The 15,855-nt window shown below is 45.3% G+C and overlaps 1 protein-coding gene across 1 annotated transcript in view; it reads left to right on the plus strand.

The window, feature by feature from the left end:
* VWF (von Willebrand factor) overlaps nucleotides 1–15,855 on the plus strand; it is a 1,126,314-nt gene that overhangs the window by 1,064,133 nt on the left and 46,326 nt on the right. Inside the window, exon 47 of the mRNA XM_086921215.1 lies at nucleotides 13,189–13,305. Coding sequence (XP_086777341.1) covers nucleotides 13,189–13,305 — 117 coding nt within the window. The remainder of the gene's footprint in view (nucleotides 1–13,188; nucleotides 13,306–15,855) is intronic.

A 15,855-nucleotide genomic window follows, 5' to 3' on the forward strand; every position in this document is an offset into this window, starting at 1 on the left:
GGAGCTGCATTGCAGAGAGGTGTTCAGAGGGCACGCCCCCTTTTTACAACACTCTGCAACGCAGCTCCGTGGCGCTTACTAGAAGTACCTGTTGGACTAGTTGGCCCCTAGGGGACCTCTGGATTGAAGAGGAATTAATTCCCCAACTTAAAACGCGCCACAGGGCATTTTTGCACACATATCACCTCAAGCTCTGCCCCCTACCTTCACCACTGTGCAAACATGCCCCATAACGCCTTCTAAGTTGGGGGATTAAGTCCCCTTGCATACTGGAGGTCCATGGGGCCAACTGGCCCACCAGGAACTTCCAGTATGCGCCAGGGGGCTGCGTTGCAGAGAGGTGTAAAAAGGGGCGTGGCCTCATTACACCTCTCTGCAACACAGCCCCCTGGCGCGTTTGCATAGGGGGAACTAATTCCCCTTGCATATTGGGGTCCCTGGAGGCCAACTAGCCCACCAGGAACCTCCAGTATGAGCCAGGGGGCTGCGTTGCAGAGAGGTGTAATGAGGCCACGCCTCTTTTTACACCTCTCTGCAACGCAGTCCCATGGCGCGTTTGTAGAGAGGGAACTAATTCCCCTTGCATACTGGGGCTCCCTGGGGCCAAATAGCCCACCAGGAACGTCCAGTATGCTCCAGGGGGCTGCGTTACAGAGAGGTGTAATGAGACGATGCCCCTTTTTACACTTCTACAACGCAGCCCCCTGGCGCATTTGCAGAGGAGGAACTAATTCCCCTTGCATACTGGGGGTCCCTGGAGGCCAACTAGCCAACCAGGAACCTCCAGTATGCGCCAGGGGGCAGCGTTGCAGAGAGGTGTAATGAGGCCACGCCCCATTTTACACCTCTCCGCAACGCAGCCCCCTGGCGCGTTCGCAAAGGGGGAACTAATTCCCCTTGCATACTGGGGGTCCCTGGGGGCCAACTAGCCCACCAGAAACCTCCAGTATGGGCCAGGGGGCTGCGTTGCAGCGAGGTGTAATGAGGCCATGCCTCTTTTTACACCTCTCTGCAACGCAGCCCCCCTGGCGCGTTTGTAGAGGGGGAACTAATTCTGATTGCATACTGGGGCTCCCTGGAGGCCAACTAGCCCACCAGAAACGTCCAGTATGCGCCAGGGGGCTGCGTTACAGAGAGGTGTGATGAGGCCACGCCCCTTTTTACACCTCTATGCAACGCAGCCCCCTGGCGTGTTCGCAGAGGGGGAACTAATTCCCTTTGCATACTGGGGGTCCCTGGGGGCCAACTAGACCACCAGGAACCTCCAGTATGCACCAGGGGGCTGCGTTGCAGAGAGGTGTAATGAGGCCATGCCTCTTTTTACACCTCTCTGCAACGCAGCCCCCCTGGCGCGTTTGTAGAGGGGGAACTAATTCTGATTGCATACTGGGGCTCCCTGGAGGCCAACTAGCCCACCAGAAACGTCCAGTATGCGCCAGGGGGCTGCGTTACAGAGAGGTGTGATGAGGCCACGCCCCTTTTTACACCTCTATGCAACGCAGCCCCCTGGCGTGTTCGCAGAGGGGGAACTAATTCCCTTTGCATACTGGGGGTCCCTGGGGGCCAACTAGACCACCAGGAACCTCCAGTATGCACCAGGGGGCTGCGTTGCAGAGAGGTGTAATGAGGCTACGCCCCTTTTTACACCTCTCTGCAACGCAGCCCCCTGGCTCATACTGGAGGCTCCTGGTGGGCTAGTTGGCCCCCGGGGATCCCCCCTCTGCAAAGGGAATTAGTTCCCCCTCTGCAAACGTGCCAGGGGGCGCATTTGCAGAGAGGTGCAGGGAGGGGGAGTGTCCTCTTCCCAATCTCATTTTTCTTTAAAATCTGCTTTTAAGAAGGGGGGCTGTGTAGCCCCCCTTCTTTTTCTTTTTTTTTTAGCCCTGGGGACCCCATCCCCCAGGGACTGAACCCAATTCTTATTTATTTTATTTTTTTACGGGAAGGGGGCTGTGTGGCTCCCCCTCCCGTGGCCAATTCTGGCCCCGGTGACCCCATCCCCAAGGGCATGGCAAACTTTTCTATTTTTTTTTCTGGAGGGGGCCCCCCTCCTATGCCCCCTTAAGACCCCGGGGACCCCATCCCCCGGGGCCTGCCAATCTTTTTTTTATTTGAATTTTTTGATAGGAGAGGGGGTCTGCGTGCCCCCCCCCCTCCTGGGCAACTTATGGCCCCGGGGGACCCCACCCCCGGGGCCTGCCCTCTCTGTTGGGGACCGTGGGGGGGTCCCCCAAGTCCCCCATGGTCCCTGCCGGCTCCCCGCATCCTGCGGGAGCCGGAATTGCTTTTCTGCATGCTGCTCCCCATGCTGAAAAGCAATCCGCTTTGATTTTTGAAAGAGAGAGCAGGTTTCCTGCTCTCTCTTTTCAAAAACCAAAGCAGTTTGCTGTGGTAGGGAGGGAGCCGTGAGGCATGTTAGAGGACCCGTTCTATAAGTGTCCTGTGGATTGTTGGCAATGTGGCAAATTCTACAGAGGGATCAGATGCCGCAGGACCGCCTCAGAAGCAAACCAATCAAGAGGGCGCTGTTCAGTACGGACTGTGACTTCACAGTGAGACAGGAAGAAGACATTGTTGTCTCATGTCCTGTATTGCTTTTTGTTAATGGGGCAGAACGTTGGGGACCCAAGGGAGCTCTGGGATTTAATATAGGGGTTCAAGTTTTACTTCAAGCCCCCCTTCCCTTGCCCGGCACAACAGCGCTCTTGTGAGCGGACTTCAGACTCCACGAGCGGTACTTACAGCAGCAGGGAATTATGGTAGCTGCAGTCCCCAACACCCAACTGCAGCTGTATCCAATCGAGTGGAGCCGAAACACCTCCTGCAAATGGGAGGGCCTATGCATCACAAGGGAAATGGCGAAGTGGACCCTTGCGAGCAGCCTCTGAAGAAGGCAGAGAAAAGCCGAAATGCATCATGCCGAGCAATGGTCAATAAAGAATAAAGAACAATAAAGAAGAGTCTTGTGTGGCATTTGGAGGACCACTATCTCCTCTCCCAAGTGTGTTACCCAGCAGGAAATATATCTATATATCTATATATATATCTATCTACATATATATATCTATATATATATATAGATATATATATATATATATATATTACCTACTGGCGGTAGCCAGTAGGTATATATAGTTAGGACCTAGTTACATAGGAAATCCCCAACATTCTATTGGGAATAACTTTGGCGCTGGTTGATGAATCTTTGCACATTTCTCAAAGAAGATGGCTCGCTCCGCTCCGCTCCTTCCCTGAAAGTTTGGGGGGGATTCGTCAAGTGGGGGCTGAGAAAAAAGGGGGGTCCCAAAACGTGTTTTCCCCATGTTAATTTCCATAGGACCTTTAGACTCAGCTACAGCTTGAACCGCTGAAGGGAATGACACCAAACTTGTCAAGATGGTAGTGTCTGGTATGCAGATCACACTTTTGGTAAAATAGTGTAAATCCCTCCAGTGGTTCCTGAGAAAATTAGAAGAAAAATCAATTATATATCTATAAGCGCGCACAGGTGCGCTCACCCCGCGATTTTTTGCGATTTTTTTTGGGGGGGGTTGGGGGGGGCTTGGGGGGCTTCTCTCTTTTATTTTTATTTGTTTTATTTAAATTTCGAGGGTGCTCACCCCTCGTTTTACCCCCGAGATCACCGCCGCGGCCCGAGCCGCCTGGTTGTAGGCGGGGCCGGGAGGACGTGGTTTCCGCTTTCACCTGCCTGGGGGAAGCCTGTGCCTGCCGGTCTCCCGTGCCAAGGGGGAGACCGGATAATGATGCCGGCTGGTGCGGGGCTCCCGTGTGCTGAGGAGCCCCGGTAAAAGAGGAGACGTCGTCGTGAGCGCTGATTGGCTCCTCCTGCAGCCCTGCCTGCACAGGTGTGTGCTCTGATCGCTGCCGCCCCTCCCCCTGCCCGGTGTGTGCTGTGATTGCTGCCGTCCCTCCCTCTCCCCCGCCTGCTTGTGATCGCTGCCGTCGGAACACATACACCACAGCGGCCTCAGCCTGCAGTGCTTCAGCTGCGGCGCTAGCTCTTGTGTGTGCCTTGATTGGGGGTCTCAGGAGCTCATCCTCCGAGGGCAGGAGGGACCCGCGAGCCTGGGGGGAGAGAGGAGGCAGAGGCAAGGAGGGAGAAGGGACCGGGAAGACAGGGTGAGACCGGAGAGTGCGGGACAAGACAGGGAGAAGGGGACAGAACAGGGAACGACAAGAGAAAGCGGGGCAAACAGGAGAGGGGCAAGACAGGGAAAGACAGGGGAGAGGGGGGCAGGCAGGAGAGAGAGAGCGGACAAGACAGGGAAATGGAGGTTGGACAGGCAGGAGAGGGCGCAGGGGACAAAACAGGAAAAGACAGGAGAGAGTGGGACAGGCAGGAGAGAGCGCAGGGGACACAACAGGAAAAGACAGTAGAGAGGGGGACAGGCAGGAGAGAGCGCAGGGGGGAAGACAGGAGAGAGGAGGGACAGGCAGGAAAGAGAGGGGGGCAAAACAGGAAGGAGAGGGCGAAGGGACGCAGAAAATGGAAAGAGCAGTAGAGAGTAAGAAGAGAGAGGGATAGCGGGGCAAACAGGAGAGGGGCAAGACAGGGAAAGAAAGGGGAGAGGGGGCAGGCAGGAGAGAGAGAGCGGACAAGACAGGGAAATAGAGGTTGGACAGGCAGGATAGGGCGCAGGGGACAAAACAGGAAAAGACAGGAGAGAGTGGGACAGACAGGAAAGAGCGCAGGGGACACAACAGGAAAAGACAGGAGAGAGGGGGACAGGCAGGAGAAAGCGCAGGGGGCAAGACAGGAGAGAGGAGGGACAGGCAGGAAAGAGAGGGGGGCAAGACAGGAAGGAGAGGGCGAAGGGACGCAGAAAATGGAAAGAGCAGTAGAGAGTAAGAAGAGAGAGGGATTAAAGATGCAGAAAACACTTTTCAGACGCACCACTTAACCAATACATATTTTCCCATTAAGGTTATTTGTCAAATGTGGCACATTATACGCTCTAGCATCTATAGTGGCCAGTTTTGGTGAGTTACGGTTTTGGTTAAAGACAGTACTTTTCTACTTTTCTTATATACATAGGAAATTAGGGACAAAATATATATATCTGTAAGCGTGCTCCGGCGCGCTTCTGTTACGGGTTTTGTTTGCGCTGCAGAGCCGATACGTCACGGTTATGTGACGCGTCATGAGGCGTCTCACGTGGCTACGTGATACGTCACGTAATAAAGAATATATTTTACAGCTATAGATATTAGCTTTTAAAAAACCAATGAAATTCACTGAAAAAACCATAAGTTATACACTATATATAGTTAGGAATTAGCCTTTAAAAAACCAATGAAATTCACTAAAAAAACATAGGTTTTAGGCCTTATATAGTTAGGAATTAACATATAAAAAACCATTGAAATTCCTCCTATATAGTTAGCTGGACATTTTATTGATATAAAACCAATGAAATTCGACATATAGTTAGGTGCACTAACTATATATTTCGCGCATCCGCAATCCAATGCTGATGATGTCACATATTACATCATTCATGACATGGTCAGTGACATCACTGATGACATCACTGATAACAGCTCATTTAACATCAATAATTACACCACTGATGATATACTTCATGTGATAATACAATGATGTAATATGTGACATCATCAGCATTGGATTGCGGATGCGCGAAATATATAGTTAGTGCACCTAACTATATGTCGAATTTCATTGGTTTTATATCAATAAAATGTCCAGCTAACTATATAGGAGGAATTTCAATGGTTTTTTATATGTCAATTCCTAACTATATAAGGCCTAAAACCTATGTTTTTTTTAGTGAATATATATATATATATATATATATATAGATATATATATATCTATACATCTTTATATATATATCTATCTACATACATATATATATATATATATATATATATATATATATATATATATATATATATATATATATATATATATATATATATATATATATATATATATATATATATATATATATATATATGTATATATGTATATATATATATATATTACCTACTGGCAATAGCCAGTAGGTATATATAGTTAGGATTTTTTCCCTATGGGATTTCTGAAAATTCTATGTCTAATAACTTTGGCGTTTGTGGACGGAATTGGCTGAAATTTTCAGGAAAATGGCACATTTTGTTTCTGAGCAGCTCCTGGAAATTTGGGGGGGGTTCGTCAAGGGGAGGCCGAGAAAAAAGGGGGGTCCCAAAACGCGTTTTTCCCATGTTAATTTCCATAGGGCGGTTGGACTCACTTTTAGCCCGAACGGCTGAATGGATTTCCACGAAACTTGGCAAAATTGTAGGGACTGTTAGCCCGATGTGCCTTTGCTAGGTCTCAATATATGTGCTTCAGTGAATTTTGAGAAATTAACGTTTAAAACAAGATATATATCTGTAACAGCGCTCCGGGCTGCGCTCCGGTCCGCTTACTTTTCGCGTATCGGAACTTTGCGAAGCGAAGCTGATTGGCTCTCCGGTGTCTGTCAACATTCTAAACAGTCCGGCGCGGCCGCCATCTTGTCTCTCGGTAGGATCGAGAGACAAGAGGAGGCCAAAACAAAGGGGGAAATGAAGGAAAGGGGGCAAGGTAGACCCCTTCTGATCCCCTAGGATTGATGAGGGGATATTATAGAGCCACGATGGGCCCAAAATTCATGTCATGAATGATGTAATATGTGACATCATTAGCAGTGGATTGCGGGTCCGCGATATATAGTTAGTGCATCTAACTATATATGGAATTTCAATGGTTTTGTGCGAGTAAAATAAGGTTTTTTAAATGCTAATCCCTAACTATATATGGTCTATAACCTATGGTTTTTTCAGTGAATTTTCAAGGTTTTGTAAATGCAAATTCCTAACTATATATGGTCTATAACCTATGGTTTTTTCTGTGAATATATATATATATAGATAGATAGATAGATAGATAGCTAGATAGATAGATAGATATAGATATAGATATAGATATAGAGATAGATAGATATAGATATAGATATAGATATAGATATAGATATATGTAGATAGATATATATATATAGATATATAGATATATTTCCTGCTGGGTAACACACTTGGGAGAGGAGATAGTGGTTATCCAAATGCCACACAAAACTCCCAAAGGGCAAGTCATCCTTGAGAATCAGTTACCACCTCTACTCAGGGTTAGGTCACTGATCAGTCATTATCATCTGCAGTTGCTCTCACTAACCACTGATACATACCTTTGTGACTTGTAAATATGGCGGGGACCTTTAAATCCCCCCCTGTTACCATTTGGAAAAGTTCACAAAATAACTTTTAAGAGTTGAAAAAACTTTGCTGGCTCACACATGGTCCTTAATAGACTGTAATAAGCCTTATTGCAAGTGCAGTTGGTGATTTTTCTGATCAACATCTTTGTTATTGCGAAAGGGTTTTGTACCTGAGACCCTAAATCATTGGCAATCTCTGGAATATACTTATTATGATTTTCCAATAAATAAAGAAACAACAGTGGGTAACCAAAATGATATAGGACTGTGCTGCACTTAATCTTATAACTAAACCTCATAATACCAGTGATAGACTTTGTCAATTGGCTTCATGATTCGCTGACATTCCTTGAGGATCCAAATCAATGTGAACCTTCAATATTTCCAAAGAAGTATTTATGAGGTAGATTTGTATACAATACATCTAAATAGGATGTGATGTATTGCCTAAAACAGTGCCTGTCTTCTAGCTGCTGTACTGTGAGCATCCCTGCAACTGGTTGAAAGAAAAGAATAAAAAAACAAGAGTTTGTTGTATTATCATTTATAAAGTTTCAGCTGTGTGCAAAGCATGATTCAATGCACACCATGTGTACAACAATTCAAGTCATATAGGGGTAAAACCTTATCCTCCCTCCATTCCATATGCAAGGCCAGTAAGCAGTAAACAGCCAGCCCATGCCGAACACAACCAGGCAACAGGACCATTGATACTGGCAAAATGCTGTCACTGTGAAATGTCTTTCAACCTAATTAGTGACCACAAGGATATCTACTGCATTTCTGGAAGGAAATGTGAGCATTGGCAAAGCCATTAGTTCTGGCTTTATTTTGATCATGCCTGCAAACTTAATTTGTGTGTGTCAATGTTTGCATGGCTTACCACGTTAACCCTGACATACTGACTTGGCTAATAGCTGTTTTGTTCAAGCATCCTGAGTGTGTGCTTGTGTGTGTGTGTAAACATATATGTAAACATTTTTGTGGGCCTGGCAGTCTCTGCAAGGTTACCCCAAACATATTACCTTCACCCCTTGCATCTTGCTGAATTCATTTTTGTTGGCACTATAACTCTGCACTTTACCACTGCTAACCAATGTTAAGGTGTTTGTGCCCTCTCTCCCTAAAACACGTTATAATTGATTTGTAACTGATTAGCATTTTTATTTACATAAAAGTCCCTAGTAAAGAGGTATGCCACATACCCAGTAAATTAAATGCTACTCATGGGCCTGCAACACTTATTGTTCCGCCCATTTAAGTAGCCATTTAAAGCATGTCTCATTGCAGCCTGTATGCAGTTATAAGCTGTCAATTCAACTTCGCAAAATAAAAACATTTCCAACCCTAAAACTCCCTTTTTAGTACATATAAGTGACCCCCTAGGGTAGGCCCTAAAAAGCCAATAGGGCAGGGTGTTGTGTAATTAAAAGGTCAGACGTGTACTTTTAGGTTTCACATGTCCTGGTAGTGGAAAATCTCTAAATTCGTTTTCACTACTGTGAGGCCTACTCTTCCCATGGGATAACACTAGGTTACCTTATTACATTTAATAAGTGATGACCTTTGTTTGGGAGCAGGTAGGAATATCATGTTTGGTGTCTAAGGTATTGAAATTTAAAATCCTCTTTAGTGGTAAAGTCGGATTTTAAGTCACATCTCTGAAAATGGCACTTTTAGAGAGTTCGCATTTTGTTTTCCTAGCCATTTGATGCCTGAGCCTTTTTCCTGAGTCACATGACCAGGCAGAGTTGACAGTTGGCATTTGTGTATTTCTCCCAGACAGCTACATAATAGAGGGCCTGGATGGCAGGATATGCCATTCAGACTTGAAGGGAGGGGAGGAGTTGTCGCTTTTGACACTTGTGCTTCAAAGATACTGCTTCATCTCACCAACAAAGAACTTCACACTAGCCTACTGTGTTCCGGATAGACTAGGACCAGGGCAGGGAGGCTAGAAATTCCAGACACTTCTGTGGGGGAAATTTTACAGAAGTTTCTTCCACTTCAAACCTGGCACCAGGTATAAAAATAGGACCCTTAAACCCACTCTTGAGTGCACTACTAGACCTGTGGATTTCACAGAAGACCTGCCCAGCTGCCCTGCTCCACTGTACCTACCTGGACCTTGCAACTGAACCTGCTTGAGATCTGTCCGCAGTCTGAGAAGGAAGACTGGACCTGCTCCATTCATCCCAGGCTGAAGTTACTCGAAGAGTCAGCTGACTTGCATCCTGTTCTGTGCTACTGAGACAAAACAAGCTCCAGAGGACTCCCTGCAGCTGCCCAGCTGACCTGCTTTACAGGACCTGCCTGGAACTTCAACTAGACTTGCATGAAACCTCCTGGCCTCTGCTGAAGTGATTTCCTGGTCCTTAAGTGGTGTCTCCCCAGGTCCTGGGCACTTGGCTAGCAGCAGAGAGAGAACCTCCTGGCCTACCGGAAGGCTCCACCCAAACCACTTGACGCGAAGCCCCGCAAAACCTTGCCACACAACTGCGAGCTTCATTGGAACCAATGCTAGGTGACGCAAACCCTTGCAAACCAACGTCATGCAGACCGTACACCGAGGACATAAGGTACAATCCTCAGTGGGCCAAACTTGGTCCTGTGCCTAGCATCCGCTCTATTGTGGGAGGGCTGAACTTATAACTTTGTCCTGGTCCAGTGTAACCAGATAGCTTCAGTTGGCACTTTGCACCATTTGGCACTATCTTTACCTAAATCTTTCAAATTGCATATCACCAGTTCTACCGATTGGATTTTTGTTGTTTCTTTTCTTTAAAACATCTTTTTATTTGAGCTTTTGAAATCAAACCAATGTCAATCACATCTTATACTGTTGAGTATACCATTTTACATTCATGCAGGATTTTTGTCATTTTGGTCTCAAATATTTTTATTAAGATTTACTCTAGTTTTATAAATTTGTTGTGGAATTTTTCTTGTGTTATGTTTTTATTTTATTACTGTTTAAGTACTACATAATATCTGTACACATTGCAGCTAGGTTAAGCCCTATTGATTTAGTTCCAATCTACCAGAGGGTTAAGCACCGGTTAATTTTGTAACTTTTTGTGGTTCACCCTGACCAGGATTGTGGCTGTTGCTTGAGCAGGGCTCACACCCACTTCAAACATCAATCCCTATTTCTCAGAATAGGTATTTGATTTGCATGCGATGACTGACTAAGAGCTTAGTGCAGATCAAATATAAAATAATGCAAAAAAAGGACTGCATTCTTTATATATTGTGTGTATGAAATAAAATAAGTTGTTATAATACAGTGTACTTGTGTGAAGTAAAATAGTTTTTTATGCATTTGAATGCAATCCCTCCATAGGAGTTGGCACCAGGACATTTAACCTGCCACTTGCCTGTGGCCTCCAGTTCCTTCTTGTAACAGACTGAACCAGTGACACCGCTGCTGCCCGGAATTTCCCATCTGGGTTTTCCCACCCAGGTTTTCATACTTACTGTTCTTCCCATCAAAAGAAGCCGCACCCACCCGAAGACCTACTTAATGCAGGTTGGAGTGTGTCAGCGAGCAGTAGGCATGTCACTGGTGCACCAAATGCAAGTCCATCTGCACCCGCCCACGCCTCAATCCATGCCTCGACTGAACCCAGGGCGATGACCACTGGCACTCCTGACGCTGCAACAAACACTGCCACTGTGCCGACCCACGCTCAATGGTAGGATCTTTCACCTGAACTTACTGCCACTTCACCTGCCACAGCACACACACCATCCTACCAACCAGTCCCACCACAAACCCACGACAGACACCACCTGAATAAAAACACCTATTTGCATGCGCACATCTCAACACCCTCACTATGCAAGCATTCCACCCAATTATAGGACCTCATTCCCACCCTCACACCTCACTGAGACCTGGCTCAAGCCCACATCCACCCGAAACATTGCCACAGCAATTCCTGATGGACAAAAAATCTCTCACTAGGACCGCATCAACAAGCTGAGAGGAGGAAGAACCATCGTCCACAAAGAGATAATACAGTGCACCACACCATGGAACATCCCACTTTCCAGCTCCACACAGACAATAAGATATCATCAGAGGCACCCTCACGTAACAACTCCAGGCCTGCACTACAGCTTCTGCAACAATATCGCAGACTTCATTGCGCCCCTAGCCTTAGACTCCAAGGGCTACATCTTCTTTGGTGATCTAAATTTCCACATCAACAACCCAAACGACAATAACATCACACACCTCCTTGTAATATGAGCAGCCTCAGATTGACCCACATCATCCACAATTCCTTGTCACACTCCAGGACACACGGTCTAGCAACTGTGTCAAATACAACCTAGTCACAGGACTCATGGATCGATCACTCCATCATCCACCTCAGCATCTCTAGCACCCGCGCCACCAGTAAGGACACCTCCTACAGGAGAGCATTCAAGGCCTCCCTGAACCTCTACCATATACTGCTGAGTGCAACAAAGAAGACAGCCCTGGGCTAAGGCAATGCCCTCTATGAAGGAATTGCCCATACACCCGCTACAGAGACTTCAAACCATACAGAACGCAGCCAGAATCATTCTCAGCATTCCCCGATGAACCTACATGACTCCCCACCTCAGGCAGCTCCATTGGCTCTCCATATAGAAGAGATGGCAATTTAAGCTGCTGACCCTGCACACAAAGCTCTACACAACCAAGAACCCGCCTATATTAACCACCACCTGAACTTCCAAAAACCACTGAGAAAATTACGCCTCACGCTCTCACTTGCCCATTCTCCCTGAATCTACTGAAGCAGAAGTGGAGGACGTTCCTTCTCCCATATCACTGCAAAGAGCTGGTGCAGCCTCCCCACACAACTCTGGACCACCATCTCACTTCAGGAATTCTGAAAAGCCCTCAAAACCTGGCTATTTGAGTAAGCCTCCAGGACCTGCAAACTCTTGGATACACTAACGGGTGATTAGCCACGCTTTATAAATCCAGATTGATTGATTAACAGGAGGAAGAAAGTTACACCAAACAGCCAATAACATGGGGTGAGATAAATTCCCTACTGGATTAAGTGACTTCCCACTCTAAGTATATTTTGAAAGAATTGGTAACAATAGGTCAACAGACGGCTGCCCTAACAAGCCATGCCTAAAATAAATGTTTATGCAAGCATCTACCTAGACCAACATTATTATTTACCTCCAATAGAACAGCAAGACCACAGCAATGCAATGAGCTCAACACTGCTTACTAACCAATACAAAAGTGTATAATAGATAATTTACGGTCATGACTTGGGATGTAGCTTTCTGAAATGAACCCATTGTGGCATGGCTTTCTGAAAAGGGCACATGGTTTGGGACAGTTTACCATGAATAGAATGCCCTCTTACTAAATCACTGAACAAAATACAGATATCCAAGTACCAAGGGTATTTTCAAATCTTCAATTGTCCGTTGATGATGAGTTTGTGAACTAGCCACCGGGATGTACTGCCAGGGTCGATCAGGCAGTGCCCAACGGGGAGGTCTTACATATCAGTTGGAGGCTGGTTTTATGGTTATTTGTGGGGCATTTTTCAGTGTTAATTTCTCTGATATTAAACCAAACATTGCCTAGGCCAGGCTCAAATTCATACAGTCTTCCATACCTTGCACAATACTTATACATCCTTTCTTTACAAACTCAAAACTGACCCAAATTGCGAACATGGGCCATGTTTTTAGCTTTCTAATTCAATACCGGGGTCACTTTTATTTTGGTGCCTGGGCTTATATTTTGTTCCAGTCCAACCTTTGGTACTGCCCCTCTCACTCTGTTTTCTATAGTCATATGCAGTTCTTTAAATGTGCTTAGCATCAAGTAATGTTTTCACAATATGAAGCAACTATTAATCAAACAGATGATTGTCTTTTTCAGGGCGGAGAAACGTTAATGATAGATCAGTGCACCACATGTCAATGCAACACTGAAAAAGACAAAATGTTGAAGTTCAGACTTGTGTGTGGTACAACTACTTGCGACCCCTGCCCAGAGGTGAGTATTTAGTAGGCATTTGCATATTCTTTTTGATATATTTCAAATAACTAAAGTAACTTCAGTAAGAGTCAGATTATGTTGTGAATGGGCAATGTTCAAGTATCATTTACTTGTGCCTCATCGTTTTCCAGCTTATGATTATACCAAGCAAACATGTAAGTCATCACATACCAGCATTGCTGTTTGGGCCAGTTTATTGAAAACTCTTAAACTGCCTGTCCTCTTTCATTTTCAGAATCACCCCTGCAAACACCCCTCTATTGTATTCTCACAAAGATCTTTCAGGCAGTCTGCTGTCTAATAACGTCAGCTGAATATAGTATAACACCCATACATTGCCAGGCAAGAGAGGTTTAAGGTATGCAGTGAATAATATTACTATTCTGCAGACATTTAGGAGCATATTTACAACAGAATGTAGATGCATGGCATTGAGCAAACATGGCTAATGCCATGCTTCTCCAATCTGAAAACGCAGGGTTGTGCCTATTCACAAGTATGCGGCGCACCTTTGCATTTCCCCTAGCACTGGCGCTGTATTCAGCTGTCTAGGTCCAATGCAGGAACCCTTGCACCATTATGCAAGGGTGCCTGCATTAGGGGAAATTATTGTTTATTTGCAGGAAGGTCTCCCTTCCTGCACATAAACAATCATTCATGGTGTTTTGAAATGTTCGTGTGTGCTGCTTAATGCAGCACACATAGAAGTTGCAAAACGTAATTTTTGTTTTTTGATTTTGTTTATGGGCACGAAGGTTCACCTGCCTGTTTCTGGTAGTGGTGGGGTAGACGGTGAGTGAGAGGATGAGGTGGGTGTCATCTGCGTAGGAAATTATGTTGAGACTGTGAGATCTGATGATGGTGGCCAGCGGGCCGTATATCTGTTTTGGGGCTAATGGATGAGCTCTGAGGCAAAAGGTGGGAAGTGAATCTTCTTGGTTCTTCCAGTGAGGAAGGAGGCCCTTCATCAGAGCAGATCCCCTTGCATGCCATTGTGGTGGAGCCTTTCGATCAGCATGTAGAGAGGTACAATGCCCAAGGTTGCTGAGTGGTCAAGGAAGACCAGATTGCTGTCATTGGTGGCTGCGATCAGGGTGGTTTTAGTTCTGTGGTTTCTGCAGAAGCCAGATTGGGAGGTGTCGACTAGCCGGTTCTGCCCAAGGTGTGTCATAAGTCGCTTGTTGACGAACTTTTACAGTACCTTCACTGGGAATGGGAAGAGAGAGAATCAGCAGTAGTTTTTGCAGTCGCTTGAGTTGGTGGAGGGTTTTTGAGAGTGGTATGACTTTTACGTGTTTCCAGGAACCGGAAATTCATCCTTTCTTACCCATAAGGAGTAGTGTATGTATGTGTGTGTGTATTTATATATGTATGTGTGTGTGTCTGTGTGTATTTATATATGTATGTGTATGTGTATATATATATATATATATATATATATATATATATATATATATATATATATATATATATATATATATATATATATATATATATATATATATATATATATATATATCCAAAAACAAGGGTAGACCCAGTGAAAGGAGCAGACTGGCAGGCAAGCAATTCATTCTTCATTGGTGACAATTCTGCACGCAAGTATCAGCACAGAAACCGGCATCCATATTGATCAGCTCAACCAGACGCGTTTCGGGAAATCACTCTCTTCTTCTGTGGCAATCTGCTAACAGGATTGTCACCAATAATGAATGAAATACTTACCTGCTAGTCGGCTTCTTCCATTGGGGCTACCCTTGTTTTTGGATGAATAGTGGCTCAGTCCAGCCGCGGGACAATCCCACCGAAATAACGGGCCTGTTAGGGTGCCAGGTTGGTGTCTTCTTTGTAAACAGGAGGCAGTGTTCAGGACGGCAACCACAAAGCAGCACAAGTGTTATCATCGAGACTGTGCCTCTGTCCACACGGGTATTTTATGCTGTTTAATGTTAAAACTGCAGCAAGTTTATTAGATAACTTAAAAATCTATTTCCTATGTAAATGAGATTCTAACTATCTAACAACAATGTTTATGCGCAGTGGTGTAATTGCATAAATTCAGGAAATTTTCATAGCAAGTTTAACATAAAATTCCCCAAAATTACATGAATTACACCAAAGTTTGCCATGGTCTCCTTCTAATTACTTCATCACAACCACCAATAATACCTGTACCAAATAACCAATATGACACATCACCATTACAAACACTACAACCATCACCATCGTATAATACCAGGGCCACATCACCACCAATACCACCTCCCACCACAACCACTAATACCACATCATCAAATCCCCCACCAATACCAGCAAGAGTATCACCTACACCACTAATAGTACCACCACTACCAACTACAATACCACAGATACCACCACCATTAGCAATTTCACCAGCTCCAATACCATCACTCCAGACACCATTCATAACACCAACTAAAACGCCCATAGCAATCCCACCAATCCCACCACCGAAACTACATGACTAGCAATACAATAAGTACACCACCACCATTAACACTACTACAAATACAACCATCACCAATT

This window comes from Lissotriton vulgaris, chromosome 1_1 (genome assembly GCF_964263255.1).
Source record: "Lissotriton vulgaris chromosome 1_1, aLisVul1.2, whole genome shotgun sequence".
Classification (NCBI taxonomy): Eukaryota; Metazoa; Chordata; class Amphibia; order Caudata; family Salamandridae; genus Lissotriton; species Lissotriton vulgaris.